We start from the raw sequence: 16,918 nt of genomic DNA, 5'->3' as shown, positions 1-16,918 counted from the left end.
GCGTCGGGTTCTGTGCTGACAGCTGGAGCCTGGAGCCTTGGATCCTGCTTCAGATTCTGTGTCTCCCTCTCTCTCTGCTCCTCCCCCACTTGTGCTCTGTCTCTATCGAAAATAAATAAAATGTAAAAAAAATTTAAAGAAGTATGAGTGCTGCAGCAAGAAGACAGGGCCGTTGCCTTGTTCACCCTCCACTGTGAATGGGCTCTTCCGGCGACTCAGATACCATTCTGCACGTGTCTGCGAGGGACTGTAAAAGTGCTTGAGTATTAATTTTAGCAACTTACAAATTTTAGCAAGTATGTAAAGTGGCAGGTATGGGATTTACTTAGCTCAAAGCTATGGAAAGGATTAAATGAGTTAATATACACAGAAGGTTTAGAATAGTGCTGTGGCACGTTGTAATAGAAATGTTAGCAACAATAATAGTCCTGCAAGGGTAATAGATTTTCATGTAAATCTGCTCCCTTTGGCCTCTTTGTGCAAATATATTACATTCCTAGGTTTGGGCATCCCAGCCTTAAGTGTGAGGTGATGGATAGGGTGGGGTCAAAGGATTGATCTTTCTTTGTTCCGTGATTGCATGGGTAGTAAACGAATATGAAAAGAAAGTTTTTAGTTACAAAGGTTTTGAAAATGTTGCAACATGTGAGTGAAATTACAGTTGGGGCTCCCATCTCTCAGAGATCTATTTCCTAATCCTCCACTTTTTAAGTTTTTTTGCTTAAAATGAGTTGTCTATTTACCATCAGAACAGATTTTTATAGCCATAATCTCAGCATATGAAACAACCCAGGCTATATAAATTTCCCTTATCTTACATGTTCCTCCCTGTGTGTTAGAAAAACAATAATAGGTAGTTGTAAATATAAGCTGGTGATTCTGTAAAATGATATGAGTAGCTTTAGTTTTTTAAAAAAATTTATTTTTATTTTTTTTCATTTATTTATTTTTGATCGAGACAGAGCACAAATGGGGGAGGGGCAGAGAGAAAAGGAGACCCAGAATCTGAAGCAGGCTCCAGTCTCGGAGCTGTCAGCACAGAGCCCGGCACGGGACTTGAACCCACGAACCGCGAGATCATGACCTGAGCCGAAGTCGGACGCTTAACCAACTGAGCCACTCAGGCGCCCCTAGTTCTCTTTAAAAATAAGATTGTATTGTATTTTTTTTATTGTTTATTTTTGAGAGAGTGAGAGCGAATTGGGGAGGGTCAGAGAGAGAGGGAGACAGAATCTGAAAAGTAGGCTCCTCACTGTCAGCACAAAGCCCGATGTGGGGCTCGAACCCACAAACCATGAGATCATGACCTGAGCCGAAGTCAGGTGCTCAACTGACTGAGCCACCCAGGCATCCCTGGAGTGTCTTAACTTAACGTACATAATGGTGATATTAATGTCAACATAAAGATGTGTAGTCATAGTTACCAACTTGGGTTTCTGGAGTATTAAAAAAATTTTTATTTCTTAAAAAAAAAAAACAAAAAAACCAACAGGTGGATGGAGAGAGAAAGAAAAGGCCAGAGAAGAGAGTTGGGGTCCACCTCGAGAATCGAGACCATCAGAAGAACGTGAATGGGATAGAGAAAAAGAAAGAGAGCGAGATAACCAAGATCGTGATGAAAATGACAAGGACCCAGAGAAAGAAAGAGAGCGAGAAAGGGACAGAGAGCGAGAGGGGGATCGAGAAGACCGCTTCAGACGGCCGAGGTTTGATGCTCTGATTGGGACTCTGTGGAATTACAGCTGGGATTCTCCTAAATACTCTTGGGTGTTTTCCCAGATCATGTTGAGAAATGGTGTGCCGCATCCCTCAACCGACGTCCCCTTTTAACAAAGTTGAGGAAGTGAGGCTGACACCGTGTAGCTTTCTGTAGGTTTTGTAATGATTTAGTAAGGAAGCCAGACCAGGTATCTTTACCCATCTGTTGCCTATCCTCTGTGGTTTAAATTCTTCAGTTACATAGTCCTTAAACTAGTAAAAGCCCCTTTTACTTTTATTAGCGGTAACGGTTCTAGCTTGCTTCTTCTGGCCAAATTGGCTTTGTGCTGATGAATCTAAACCAGCACTGTTTATAATACAGTTTTCTGCAAGGATGAAATTGTCTTGGATCTGTAATGTCCAGTATGGTAGCTATTTGAATACTATTTGGCTATTGAACATTTGGAACGTGGTAGTGCTATTGACAGAATGTCTTGACTTTGTTTCAGTTAATTTATGTTTAAGTAGCTACATACAGGTTGTGGCTGTTAGGTTGGAAAGCACAGATTCAGATAATCTCATTTGACCTGTACACCTGAGGCATCAGGTTGAGATCAAGTTATAAATCTAAACTTCATCCCTGTTAGGTTTGTAAACTCTCTCAGCACCGACTCGTAAATGATCTGTTCACATACGCTATCATGCATGTAGTTTAACAACAGAATTTAACATTTTGAATGGCTGCAGGGATGAAGGTGGCTGGAGAAGAGGACCAGCGGAGGAATCTTCGAGCTGGAGAGATTCAGCTCGCCGAGATGATAGGGATCGGGATGACCGTCGTCGGGAGAGAGATGATCGCCGTGACCTAAGAGAAAGGCGAGATGACAGAGACCGAAGAGGACCTCCTCTCAGATCAGAACGTGAAGAAGGTATGGATGGCCTGCATGTTGCTGGACTATCAGAAATCCATAATTTCTGGGGAAGTTTTGGGTTTTATTTAATTATCTCACATACTCATGTAAACATCAAAAATAAGATCATGAATATTCAGTTTAAAATCTATAGTTTTCGTAATCTTCGTCACTCTGTGAAGTTAGCTCATTTCTAAATTCAAAGTATATCAGTAGGCTAATTACGTTGGATAGTAGTGATATATATTGCTTTGAAAGCTTATTTTATGTAACCAGGAAATAGTGTATTTGTTCTTTAAAAGTAAGATCTTGGTAGAGAAGCACAAAGTGTAAAACATTGTTTCTCTGAAATTGTGACTACTGAAACTTTAGCTTAAAAAACAAAACAAAACCCGTGTTGGGGGCGCCTGGGTGGCTCAGTCGGTTAAGCGTCCGACTTCAGCTCGGGTCACGATCTCACGGTCTGTGAGTTCGAGCCCCGCGTCGGGCTCTGCTGACTGCTCAGAGCCTGGAGTCCGCTTCGGATTCTGTGTCTCCCTCTCTGCTCCTCCCCTGACTCATGCTCTGTCTCTCTCTGTGTCTCAAAAATAAATGCAAAAAAACCCAACAACAAACAAACAACTGTGCTTAATGGCTACTTTGCTGTTCGATTTCAATAAGAGCCAAGAATTTTTTTTAATTTTAAATTTTCATTTAGATTTTTGTCACCTTGTCTTAAATTACTAAATTTATTTTATTATTTTTTTTATGGGGGTTCTGCATTGCTACCTTTAGTACAGGATTTCTGAGTAATTGGAAACATTCTTTTTGCTAAAGTTCTGTTTAGTCTGAGCCAATACAGTACAGCACCAACTTACTCTCTTTTTCTGTTAAACTTTTAGTAAGTTCTTGGAGACGTGCTGATGACAGGAAAGATGAGCGAGCAGAAGAGCGGGAAGCCCCTCGTCGTGTCCCCCCCCCAGCTCTTTCAAGAGACCGGGAAAGAGACCGAGAAAGGGAGAGAGAAGGTGAAAAAGAGAAGTCCTCTTGGAGAGCTGAGAAAGATCGGGAGTCTCTTCGTCGTACCAAAAATGAGACTGATGAAGATGGGTGGACCACGGTACGACGTTAAATCTCAAGATAATGGATTCAGACTCATGTCTCACATAGGTTTGATCCCATTCAAGGATTATTATACTTGTGCGTCAACCAGTCTAAATTGGATTCTTTAATGTTGTTTCACCATAACACAAAAAGCATGAACTTGTATTAATCCTCTATAATAGATTGATCATGCACCGTACCCACAGGAGGTTGGACGACGAGGCCATTTTCTGGAATTTGAGGTGTTGCATTATTTCATCAATCATTTGTTTACAAAAGAGAAAAACTAAAAAATAAATTAAAATGTGAACCCTTCAGGTATGGAGTAACACCTGTATCTTGGTATAGAACTGATTTTTTTTTTTTTGAAATACCATATTCATTTGGAATGAGGTAAGGTTCTGTTATAGAAAATGTATTTGAAGACTCTTCAAAGCAGGGGCTGAAACAATTTCCACACCATTAGTGGTTGAGACATACCTCTAGATACTTTGAGGTATTTACTATATTAACTACATTTAGAAAGTTTTTAGGTTCACTATAAGTGCAGTAAACATTACAAACATTGGATACAGTGGGATTTTCTGTAGGTTTTACTTGAGAGGTGAGTATAAAGCAATTTGCAGTCATGATTGTAATGACAAGAATACTGCTCAAGTGTGAATCCGAAACAGTTACAGCTTTTAAATTTTAAAGCATTTGGTAAACTGTTGCTGAGTTTTTTCTGTTGCCAATAGCAAACTGCTTTTCCATTAATGGAGAATTCATGCCTTTCAAGCATTTTAAATATGACAATATTTATAAATGTGTGGTTTGGAGGAATTGTTTAAATTCTTTTTCCTAATTTCCTTTCTCTTCAGGATAGATTCTTTGAACAAGTAATTTGTAGTAATGACTGTGTTGACTTCAATTTTGGAGTGTTGTAGCTATGTTAAAGATTAACTATTTGGTCTTATTGAAGCCAACACAGAACTTGCTGCTGTGTTTTTTCTTCAATGATAAATAAAATACTTACAGAATTTGTTTTAGTGTTGATTGATTTGTAGTTACAGTCAAAGTGTTTTATTTATTATGGTGAGTTTACGTATCCAGTTGAGTGTGGTTTTGAGTTTTTTGGGCCATTAAATGTCTCAAAGGATCAAAGAAAATAACCCAAGTATAACAGCAGATGTGGCTACGATGTTTCCTTCCATAATTAAGGATCCCCTTAGTTTCCTTGTAATGCCATCCTCTCTGTGAGTTTATATATATGGGGGGTGGGTGGGTGAGTGGTTTACTGTTTCGGGTATTCTCAAATTAGAAACATCATAGTTTCAGAGAATGTTAGTTGCAAATTGATAGTGGCTACAGACATGTAAATTATTTCCAGTGTTGAGTGGTGGGGAGAATTCCTGTTGGTACAGCTATAAGGCCAGAAGAGGGAGTATTGATGCTTCTTTACTTAATCAGATGCAGCGTTTTGGTTTGATGTTACCAGCAATGGAAGCCACTGTTTTCAACATTTAATCTTTTTTTTTTTTTTTTAAGAATTTTCTGAATGTTTGTTTATTTTGAAAGAGAGAGAGGGAGAGAATCCCAAGCAGGCTCTAGACTGAGCCACCCAGGCACCCCAACATTTAATTTTCTTAATATATTTAGTATTTCAAAAAGTGGAAATCTTAAAAGATATTTGGGGGAGAAGGCCTTTTCTTTGTAACCAATAAAAGAACTTGGGGCAGTAACCTGCTGAGTGTCCAGACACTAGAGCAGGACTGTACCTGTGACATCACTGATTGGCCCCAAGGCACGATTTATTAGCTGATTAGATGAGTTGTAGTTGCATGTCTGACGGTTAGCCTGCATTTCCAGGCTAGTCTGCAAGCTACTAGGACCCTTTCCCAAATATACGATGCCCCCCAGGTTCTTTGTCCTGGGAGGTGTGAGTCCAGAGCATGGGATAGGGTCAGAAGAGTCAGCTGCTGCTCTGTGGTCCTGCTCTTAAGTTTCTACTCTGAAGGCCTCCCCACCCCAGTTTTCACAGGTGTCAAAGGAAAACCGAACATCCAATCTACTCACTATGTGTAGAATGTCTTCCATGTTTTCGGTGGCATCTGCTTTTTTTAAGGTTTACTTATTTTGAGAGAGAGAGAGCACATAAGGGGGAGGGGGGCAGAGAAAGGGGGAGAGAGAATCCCAAGCAGGCTGTGTGGTCAGCACAGAGCCTGACCTGAGACTCGAACCCATGAACTGTGAGGGATGATGACCTGAGCCAAGATCAAGAATTGGACACTTAACTGACTGAGCCACCCAGTCTGCATTTTTAAACCAGAACACCATTGCTGTTAATACAGGTGAATTCTAAGAGTGGAGACAGTGGCCCAGAAAAGATTACAGCCATCTAGCTGTCTGTATTGGCTTCCAGGAAGAAGTTGGCGTCTACGTATTGGGGTGCTTTTATGTTTTAACTGTGTTTTGTTTTTACCCAAAGACATTTGGACTGTGGATTCATTTTATAATTTTACAAGTCTAATGGACATACATATTGGACACTGGAAGGAATGAAGGAATGTTCCTCGTGCCTAAGCACAGACTAGAAGGTTAGGACTGACACCAAAACTTGCCTGCCCTTTCCCTTGAGGCACGCATATTTGTAGTATAATTTTAAAATACATACATAATTTTAGCTTACTTACAATCTATGCCAAAAGTTGTAATAAAAGTTAATTCTGCAGCTTCTAAAAAGCACTGCATAGGAAAACTAAAATACAAAGAAGTTAAAAGCTACTGCAGAGATCTCTACAGAAGAGGACAAGCAAGGTAGGGCAGTCTAGTCTGCTTGCACAGCTGGTAAAGCTCTTTTGAGATTCCATACATTGTTTGATTTTTTTAGCCAAACATATAGCCATATTTTTATAAAAACAAGATCACTTTGTCATACCAATTATTTTATGTATTTTTTAAACTTTGGAAAATTGGATTTCTTTTACCCTAAATAAAAAAAAAAATTTTTTTAAGGTTAAGCATCTGACTCTTGGTCTCGCCTCAGGTCATGATACCGTGGTTTGTGGGTTTATTCCCCAAGTAGTCAGGCTCTGCATTGACAGCGTGGAGCCTGCTTGGGACTCTCTGTTCCTCCCATGCTTGTGTGTGCTGTGTCAAATAACCTTAACAAATTTTAAATTTTAAGTCAACTCTGCCACCAGTGTGGAGTTCAAACGCACAACTGACTGACTACAAGATCAAGAGTCACTTGCTCTGCTGCCACTGAGCCAGCCAGGTGCCCCACACCCTAAATTAAATTTTGCAAGTATTTAAAGTTTTAGATCAAGAGGTCTCTAAGTCTGCTCTTAGGTGCATTAGAGCGTGGTCAGATTTTCCCTAAAAGATCTCTAGAAAATGTAACTGTAATGTTTCCTTTTCACGCTTCAACTCCCAGCATTGTAATGTTAGCTGGGAAACAGGAAAATTTGAGGGGGGGGGGGGAGGAGGGGCTGAAACAGGTGCATTTTAAATGGATGAACATGATGGTTGCTGGTCCAGGGTCTTTGGGATACCTTTCTTGATACTCTTCACTTCAAGACTTGAATAAACTCCACGTTGCACATGTTCACAGTTTGGATAAAACAGTGATCGTGTCAATATCAAATCCTTATTAGGCACACCTCATCACTGAGGGATTCTCCTATTGAACGAGCCACGTGCCCGAGATCTAGAAACAGTGTCTAGAACCATTTGGATCTTTGAAAATACAAAGCACTTGCCTGCCTAGTTCTGGGTTGCAGAAGACATGGGCCTGTAGTGATCTTTGGAAAGGTAGAACAGTAAGAAGCTAACGGGAATTCCTACTGACCTGACACCTCCCCAAAACCAAAAGTAAACGGGTATATTTTCTAGCACAATAAGAATAATTATATGGTTTTTTATGAAACTACTTGAGTTTAAGACTAGTCCTATCTTAAGTTCTGTGGTCTGGGGCTAGACTAGCAGGAATGGATCTTCTCTTGGCTAATGCACTGTTTGCCAGCACCTCTCCTCCTTGTCCTGATGCCGTTTCCCTCCACCAAAAAAGGCCCCTAGCCTTCCAGTGTTATTTACTCCAGCCTGTATTCTACCTTCAAAGGAGTGTTCAAGCCAATTTGTTGTAGAGGAAATTAGTGGTTTGATAAAAAAACAATCTAACGTAGAGTAGCTCAACTCTCCTACTTGAATCTATATATTTATAACTAAATCTCTTGCTGGTGTTTTCAGATAGTGATGTATTTTGTACATTCATATACGTTCATCCTAATTCACTGTTTTTGGCTCTGTATCTGTCCTGATGGTAGCTGCATGCCATTGTGGGACATCCAGCATGGATGTAAAAATAAGGGTGCGACATAAAGTAGGGATTAAGGATGTTTGCCTAAAGATCGGGTCTAATCTCCTTCAGATAAGTGGTGGGATTCCAGAAACAGACTAGGGTCTTTGAGGGAAAAAGCAGGAGGGTGGCCATGTTCCTGGTCTTCAACCCCCATTCCACAAGTAACTCCTTTAGTGCTTATTCTGGTTTGAAGACTGCCTGTGCCTCAAGCCAGACACAGCCCATAGTGGAACCTTCTTGAGCACAGGTTATTACATTAACCTTCTGCAGCTCAAAGGATTGCATCTTCCATTTAGTTTGAGAGGCAACAGCTGGAATGAGCTTTCCACTATTAAGGAACCTTGAAACTGATGAGCAGGGTGACTAAATACTGCTCCCTTTTGATCTTACAAATGTTTTTCAGCAATTGGAGATGGGGAGGTGGGTGCATATGGACAAAAGGCCAAGTAACAAAGTTATAGGCAAGATTAATGAATTCATATACTGTTACTGTATAAATACACAAGTCAGGTTTTTTAAACAGCACCAATTTCCAAGTGTATACACAATAAGATTTTAACTTGGCACAATTTTTCAAGGTGGAAAGACTAGTTCCTAGTTCGGTAATAAAAAGATCTGGTACATAAAACGATAAGGAGCTGTACTCTACCTGCTACAGATTGTACATTTTTTACACCTCCAGCCAAGACCGAAACAAGCCACAAGGAGGGAGTAACCCACACAAATCAATACTGGAAAGTTTACTAAACCTTCACTTCTCAAAACAGTGATGCTGCCAGGGCTTGCTTCACCTGGAATTAGAATAACTGATTTTAGGACAACTAAGAAATTGTTTCAAACAATAAAATAGTCAATTTGCCGACATTCCATAAAATCGTCAGTTTCAAGTCCAGTTATGAGGCTTTTAAAAAAATATTCTAGACCTAGTAAAGTGCCTCCATAAAATTAAACATCCGAGATTAGATGGAGACACTTCATACTGATGCGCATCTAAAATAGATCGACGTATACCGTAAATAAACAGCGCCACTAAGTTGCCATATTTCAGGTAGTGGAATACACACCCAGCCTTCACCGTCTGGATGTGCACAAACTGGAAACTATAGACATAAACAAATCAAGATGTTAGCGTCTAGTCTCAACCGCTCTTCGACAGGAAAGTACTCCGTACGGCCGGCTTGCTTTGACAAAACCAAGACTTCTTCCCAAGCTGAGCCAACTGCTGATCTCCAAGCCTCTCCCACAGCGAGGGAAAGACGGTGCGCAGACCAAAAATGAGAGAGCGGGCAGGCGGTGACCCTGGTGGCGTCAGGTGGGGGCAGGCGGGAGCCCAGGCGCTCAGCGCAGCTTCTTCCCCGGCTGGCAGTCCCTGGCGCTGCGCGGCGGCGGGCGGGCGGCGGGCGGCGGCGGCACTTTGGAGAGCGGGCAGTACTTGATGGTGTGCGCGTTGTCGCCGCTGGCACCGCACAGGGGACACGTGTAGCGGCGCAGCACCGGGCACAGCACTCGCCCGTCGGGTCCCTTCAGGATGTGGGTGGTGTAGAGCGCCACCGCCTCCTTGTTGTTCCGGCAGAACACGCACACCTGCAGCTCGGGCTTGAGCAGTCGGGCGGCGGCCGCCCCGGAGGCGGCGTGCAGCCGGGGCTCGGCCGCCCACGCCGGGGCCCGCTCCTCGCGCGGCGCCACCTCCGCGGCGGCAGTGGCGGCAGCGGCGGGCGCGCAGCCTAGCAGCACGGCGGCGGCGCGACCGGCGAACGGGCTCAGCTCGGCGAAGCGCTCTTCCAGCAGCCCGGCCTCGGCGGGGCCCGCGCACAGCTCCAGCGCGCGCAGCTCCAGCGCGCCGCCCAGGTAGCGGCCCCGGGACCCCGGCTCGTCGCTGTCGTCGTCGTCGTCGTCGTCGTAGTCGGGCGGCCCCAGCGCCGGCCCCAGCGCTCCGGGCCCGGTCCCCGCGTGGGGGGAGCAGCAGGACGACGAGGAGGAGGAGGGCGGGGAGGCGCCGCCGCCGCCGCCGTCCCCGCCGCGGGCGCAGCTGAAGCGCGGCTCGCCGTCCACCGCCTTGGTGATGAGCGTGGCGAGCCCCAGGTAGTCGTTCCACGAGCTGAAGGGCTGCGGGTGCGCCGGGCCCTGGGCGCTCACGTAGCGGGCGCTGGGCACGAGCGCCATGGGCGGGGGGGCGCGGCCGCGGCTGGGCGAGCGGGGCGCCCAGGGGAAAGCCTCCATGGGCGGGCTGCGGGCCGCGCGCGCCGCCTCCCCGCGGCCGGCGCGGGCCGGACGGAAGGGAAGCGCGGAGCCTGCCCGCCGGCCTGCCGCGGGATGGGGCCGCCTCGCAGCCTTTTTATCGGGCCCCGCTCCTCCCCGTTCCCCCGGCCTCGCCGCCGCGGCCCTGCCCCCTGCGCTACCCCGCCCCGGCCTCCTCGCCCGCGCCTCGGACGGAGGCGGAGCGGAGGCGGGCGCGCCGGGGGCGGGCGGGCAGTGCGCGCGCTCCGCTCCGGCCCGCGCGGCTTCCGCGCCCCGCGAGCTGCGCCAGCCTAGCCAGCTGCGGGGGGCTTTCATTCCGGGAGGGGGCGGGCGAAGCGCCGCCTCGGGCCCGGCCGCTAATTGGCTGCTGACCAGAGCCCCCTGCGCCACGGGCGCCGCTCGGGACGCTGATTGGTGAATCTGGGGGAGGGGCGTGCCCTGCCGGAGCTACTGGGAGGGGAGGGCGAGATAGGGGGAGAGCAGAGGAGCGGAGGGGAGAGGAGGGGCGGCCGCCGGGACCCGCCTTCGCCCGAGAGCTGTGCCTCGGGTTTGGAACAGGTGACCAGGCCTGGGTCTGCCTCGGCCGGGTGGCAAGATTCGCCGAGGAAGCGAGTAGACATGGGTATGGGGGGGAGAGTGCCCCAAGGTTCGTGCGCCCATCTCCCACCTCCCCGGGGCAGCCTTCCGAGAAGCCCCTTCTCCCGCCTCAGCAGGAAAAGCTGTGGGGGAGGCAGGATTTGGCGCGCTCTGAGGATGCAGTCGTCAAGTCAGAGCTTCCCAACAATCGAGAAACTTCCGTTTGCACAGTGCTTTGGAGAGCTTTCCACTGGGTGAAATCTTCGCACAAACCTGAGGCTCAGAGGGTTATGGTTCTTGCCGTAGTGAGTAGGGGAGGGATCAGGACTTTCCCACAGCGCGCGACACACTCCCAACAGGTGTTCAGAGACTGGGTGGCCATTAACTGGTGACTTCGTAGGGATGAGGGCTCGGCCAGAAAATCTTCCAGCCCTCGGACAGTGATTGGTGTGTGTGTGTGTGTGTGTGTGTGTGTGTGTGTGTGTGTGTGTGTTTATGAAGCCCCTCGTCCCTAGGTGGCCGTATCAAAATCTGGGCTGCCTGTGCAGTTTGAAAAATAAACCCTGTTCAGCGTCACAATTTAATACTTTAAATGAGTAAAATATTTTTGTAAAAACAATGGAAAATAAATTGGAAGATTTTTTTCTTTTTTGAGAGAGAAGGAGCCAGCGAGCGAGCAGGGGGGAAGGGCAGAGAGAGAGGGGGAGAAGGAATCCCAAGGAGGCTCCCAGCCTTCAGCGCAGAGCCCAGCAAGGGGCTGGAACTCACCAATCATGAGTTCAGAACCTGAGCTGAAATTAAGAATCCCATGCTTAAACGGCTGAGCCGCCTAGGCGCCCCAGATTTTTGATTAGGAGGATGGGAGGTGGCCATGCCCTTCCCAGAAGGGGCAACACTTTCTTTCTTTTTTTTTTTTTTATTTAAAAAAAAAATTTTTTTTTAACGTTTATTTATTTTTTTGGGACAGAGAGAGACAGAGCATGAACGGGGGAGGGGCAGAGAGAGAGGGAGACACAGAATCGGAAACAGGCTCCAGGCTCTGAGCCATCAGCCCAGAGCCCGACGCGGGGCTTGAACTCACGGACCGCGAGATCATGACCTGGCTGAAGTCGGCCGCTTAACCGACTGCGCCACCCAGGCGCCCCATCTTTTTTTTTTTTTTTTTTTTTTTTTTTTAATGGAAAGCAGTAAATGTTTTTGGTATTGCGACAGGTTCTTTAGGGTTCTGTGGGACTAGGAAAATGCCTCCTCTGGTGGCTGGGCTGGCAGGCAAGGTGGGCTGCAGAGGGCAGGTCAGGACTTTCCTTCCTCTCTCTTGCTATGCTGTGGCTATTGAAACAAGGGTGGGGGGGGGGGCAACTGACAGCCCTCATTAGGCCTGAAGCTGTGAGTCTGACTGTGTCCAGCGGGTCTAGAGTGGCCCAGCAGGGGATGCCGGGAACCTCATGCTGGCTCTGGTTTATGGTAGTATGAACGAGTGGATCAGAATGTCAGCGGTGGAAGGGACCTTTGGGATCCTTTGATCAATCCAACCTTCCTTTACAGATGAAGAAAATGAGAGCCAGAGAAGAGAAGGATTTCTTCAAGGTCACACGGTGACTATGTCACAGCCAGAACTAGAACTCAGGTCCCTTCACGAATGGCTTGGTGGCTTTCCTGTTACACATGGACCCCGAAGGTATTTCAGACTTCATGCCTGGGTATGCATCAGCAGAAATCCAGTGTGGAACACAGGGGAAGTTGGAAGAAGAGAAAGGAGGTGGGGCCATGTGCCTTTGGCTTGATCTCCTGCCCTCAGGGAACAATCCAGAAGCCAGGTGGTGGGCATGGGGAAGGAGTTGGAACAGTACCATGATGCATATTCCAGCCACCTGTTTGCACGAAGAGTAGAAGCTATGCTTCTCAGCCTCTTCTACACCTCTGGCTCCCTCACGGTGAAGCCATGAAACCAGGCAGTAATATTGTACACTTGCCAACCCAGTTCCTTCTTCAAGTTTATGTTGGCACTCAAGTTAAAGAGTCGTTCCTTCTCTTTCCTCCCCCTCTCCCACCGAAAATAAATAAAAGAGCCCGCAGAAGCGTGGCGGGTTTGCTGACACTGAGCTCTGAGCTCTTACACAGGAACACCGGCCCCTAGAGTAGCATGAAGATGATTATTCTATAAATGGAAAATTCCACTCTGTTCGCACAGCCCTGCAGCTTGCATGCTTTCAAGGTATGCAGACTTTTCAGCTCTGAGGAGCGGGAGCCACTGTGCTGAGAATAACTTGTGTAAGGAAAGTTGAAAACCACCAGCTGCGTTGGCTTCCCTTTGGTCAGGCCAAAGGGGACGCAAGGGAGTGAGACCTTTCCTCTCCCACATGATTTTTAGTCCTTGTGGTTTTTTTTTTTTTTTAATGTTTATTTATTTTTGAGAGAGAGAGAGAGAGAGAGAGACAAAATGAGGGAGGGGCAGAGAGAGAGAAGGAGACAGATAATCCCAGGGAGGCTCCTTGCTGTCAGCACAGAGCCCAGTGAGGGGCTCGAACTCACAAACTGTGAGATCATGACGTGAGCCGAAATCAAGAGTTGGACACTTAACCGACTGAGCCGCTCAGGCACCCCATGTTTTGTTTTGTTTACAAGGGGAATTAAAGCTTTTAAGAGAACGTGGGTAAGAACAAATGCCTTGCTGTGGGGCTGCAGGCTGGGTGGGTGGGTAGTGATGATGGCAAAAAAGATGCCCTGGAAAGAGGTGGAAGGGAGCTCCTGTGTCCCCGGGGGTCTGGCTACCTGCTTTTTCCCCAGGCTGCTCACCTTATCTGCTACCAGCCTTTCCCCCACAGTAGGTGGTTTGATCTGGAACATCTGGAAGTGCAGGCAGAGTGCATGATGGCTTTTTTTTCCCTTTTTCCTCCTGCACGTGTGGCCTCCGTACCCTGGGAACCTCTGCTGTTAGTTCCCACAGAAAGGCCAGAGTGGGTGCCCGATCCAGTTCTGGGTTTAGCAGACAATTACTTTTATCACTAAGCACAGGCTTTAGCTGGGCCATGAACTCTCCAGGAGCTCTCTCCAAGGTGGTGGAGCTGACCTCAGACATGTTCTTAGCACCTCGATGAAGTCGGCCTGCTTCTTGTCCCCCTTCCAGAAGTCTGGAACAAAGTGGACAGCAATAGCCGGAGCATGAGCATTTATTCAAGGGATGCCCTCTGATTGGTGCAGCAGGAAGACAGGCTGGTACAGGCCTCATCTCAGAGGTTAGAAGGTGTTGCTCTGTCTTCTGGAATGGGGCCTGTGTGGCACAAGCAGGAGGCTCTGGTGGGACGGGGTGGGTGGTGGGGTGGCCGCTTGGATTCTCTGTTTTCACCTCTCTGTACGGCTCCCAGCCCCCAGCCTGAGAGGCAGCACACGGACCTCAGGCATCTTGAGGATCTTCAGAAATATGAGGTCAGCCCTGGGGAATGAGGCAGCTTGGCAGGTGTCCAGGTGGCTATAGAGATGCTGTTTGTCAGGCTCTGGGTTCCTGCTGACTTGCCTGCCAAGCGCTTTCTAGGGGCAGGAAGTGCTTTGGCTTCCCCAGCTGTGGGACTTGTAGGCCAGTCGGACACATTTGTGTGCTTTGGGAGCTCTCTTCTGTAACAGTGTTGACTTTGCCTATTTTATGCCTCTAGCCGGGCTCAGGGAGTCCTGAAGATGGGGCTCCTGCCCTTTGGGGCTTAGAGTCAGCTATAGTTAGTTGAGAAGCCCTGTGGTGAAGTGCAGGGAGGCGTCCTGAGCCTGCGAAGTCACATGCGGCTTTGAATGAGGGACTTAGCCACTCTGGCCCCCAGCTCCTTCCTCTGATCCTCGAGGGGCTCATCATGTAAAGTGGCAGCCACTTTACCCTTCTTGCTGACTCTAGCTCCAGAAGAGTCTCTCCATGGGCCTCGGGGGTTGAGCCGTGACAGGTGTAGGCCAGCAGACATATCTCATTCCCCCTTGGGCATGATTGGTTTAGGAAGGGGTTCTGGTCCTTGAAATATAAGAGGAAGTCTGTCAGGAGGACTCTGGGAGGGGATTTGCTCCCTGGCTTAAAAAGGAAAAAACGGGGCACCTGGCTGGCTTAGTCGGTAGAGTGTGCGACTCTTGAACTCAGGGTTGTGAGTTCGAGCCCCATGTTGGGTGTAGAGATTATTTAAAGATTTAAAAATCTTTTTAAAAAATAAGAAAAAAAAAAAAAAAAGGCCAGGAGCCTCTCGTTTTTCCAGCCACCAGCAGGTTATGGAGCTGAGGCAGCCCTGAGGTGGGAAGTCTCATGGACAAGCAGCTAACATACTGGTGATCCCTGACCAGAAAAGTTACTTAAAAAAAAAAAAAGCCTCAGGGGCATTTTTGTTGATTCCTTGGTGACTTGTTGCACAAGACAATTAAACAACTTTATTGTTTCAGCCCCTGGAAGTCGGGTATTTGACTTGCAGCTGAATTCATTCTAACTGAAACACACAGTAACATGAAAAAAAGATACATTTGGTAATTCTATCAAAAAGGTAGGATTTGGTACTCTGGCCAGGGGGAGGTGACGCCCATGCCAGGATTGGGGGGTGTGTTGTGGGTGTGTGCACAGGGGTGGAAAGAAACCCGGGGGACTGGGAACAGCGTCTCCTCTGTCACCCACCCCGCCTCCCGCCAGAGTCTCCCAGCTGATAGTAATGAAATACCCGCTTCAGAGCAGCATCGCCTCGTGGACCCCCACCTGCTACACAACCGCCCCGTGACCCGGGTTCTGTGATTGCCCTCGCGGTGCAGAAGAGGGGCTGCATGGCTCACAGCCAGCAGGGCTCAGAACCTGTGTCGCTCTCATTCCCAAGTGGGGCTTGTGTCCACTTGGAAGTACTTAAGCATACTCGCCAGGGCAGGGGGCTTGCGCAGCCTGTATGGGGGAGGAGCCGGTGCAAGGAGCTGCCGGGAGCAAACCTGGGCTCATTCCACTGTGTGTCAGAGATTGTCCCCCAACAAAACCAATTCCAGTTGAAAGAGGTTAGGTTTTTCTATTTATCCAAGAGAGTGGGTACTTTGATATAGTGAGTAATCCTCTCTCTTTGTAAGGAGATGCTTCCCCCACTCCTCCCAGCCAGGTGGTCTCCTTTCAGAAACCTGGATTGTCCCAGTTTTGTTTAAAGCAGTACATGTAGGCCTGGAAGGCAGAGGTCCTGAGATCAGTGATGCCAGGAATGATAGTAATAACAATAGCTCACAGGTATGGAGCCCTTTCAAGGCACTAAGCATGAACTCCTGTCTTTCTTAGACCTTCCCAGTAGTTCTGCAGTGATACCCGTTTCACAGAAAGGAAAAGGAGGTTTGGGGACCTAAAACAGTACTGCTCGGCATCTCCCAGCTAATTAGTGGGTAGGATTTCTCCGTGGCCTGCACTCTGGGCCTTGACCATCTCGTGGCCCATGGGCATTCATTCAGTTAAGAATTCACCAGTCCTGCCTCCCATCTCCGTAAATGGGACCCTCGGCCTTCTTTAACTCATCTTCAATCCCTGCTGTCTGCAAGAGGGGAGGAGTAAAAGCTGGGGCCTCTAGTGGAGGAGTTATACATAAAATGATAAACTATAAGGTCAAGATTGTTCTCCAGCGATGCATAAAATGATGAATTATAAGGTCAAGGATGTTCTCTAGTGGGCCTGAGGGCTGGAGTGGGGATGGCGGGGAAGATAAGATCAGTGAAGGGGATGAGACCAGACTGCCAAGCAGGGCCACTGTGTATGGTTCTGCAGGTTGTGCACTGCACAAGGACTTCCCATCTAAGGGAGTACCTTTTACTTCACAGATGTAGTAATATGTATGAGTGAATCTAAAATAGTTTATTGGTGGATATGGGATAAATTATCTTTTTTAATGGAATCATTATATTGTGACAGTTTTTCTGACCGATGGATAAAGATATCTCGTGGAAGAAGTGTCTTTTCCTAATTTGCCCAAAACCCAAAGCTTTGGTTCTAGGCAGAGGCATGAAATTGCTATGCTTCTTGAGAGCAAGCCTTAAGTTTGCCATTAGCTAGGTGCCCAAGGGGCCTTTTCAAAGCTTCAGGGGTCTTTTCAAAGCTTCA

At 47.4% G+C, this 16,918-nt stretch overlaps 2 protein-coding genes across 2 annotated transcripts in view; one reads left to right on the top strand and one right to left on the bottom strand.

Moving 5' to 3' along the window:
- The window catches only part of EIF3A (eukaryotic translation initiation factor 3 subunit A), a 35,853-nt gene extending 31,142 nt beyond the window's left edge, over positions 1-4,711 (top strand). Inside the window, exons 20-22 of the mRNA XM_025917969.2 lie at positions 1,493-1,706; positions 2,446-2,627; positions 3,491-4,711. Of these exons, the coding sequence (XP_025773754.1) occupies positions 1,493-1,706; positions 2,446-2,627; positions 3,491-3,720 (626 nt within the window). The 3' untranslated portion in view covers positions 3,721-4,711. The remainder of the gene's footprint in view (positions 1-1,492; positions 1,707-2,445; positions 2,628-3,490) is intronic.
- A 4,512-nt stretch (positions 4,712-9,223) lies between these two features.
- Positions 9,224-10,562, bottom strand: NANOS1 (nanos C2HC-type zinc finger 1). Its single transcript, XM_086680982.1, has one exon. It carries the CDS (start codon positions 10,249-10,251, stop codon positions 9,370-9,372), a length of 882 nt encoding a protein of 293 aa, XP_086537108.1. The 5' UTR covers positions 10,252-10,562; the 3' UTR covers positions 9,224-9,369.
- Between the last annotated feature and the right edge of the window lie 6,356 nt (positions 10,563-16,918).

The sequence above is a fragment of the Puma concolor genome, chromosome D2 (assembly GCF_028749965.1).
Source record: "Puma concolor isolate L17-30 chromosome D2, mPumCon1.1.hap2, whole genome shotgun sequence".
Taxonomy (NCBI): Eukaryota; Metazoa; Chordata; class Mammalia; order Carnivora; family Felidae; genus Puma; species Puma concolor.
This window is presented reverse-complemented; position numbering and strand designations above follow the sequence as displayed.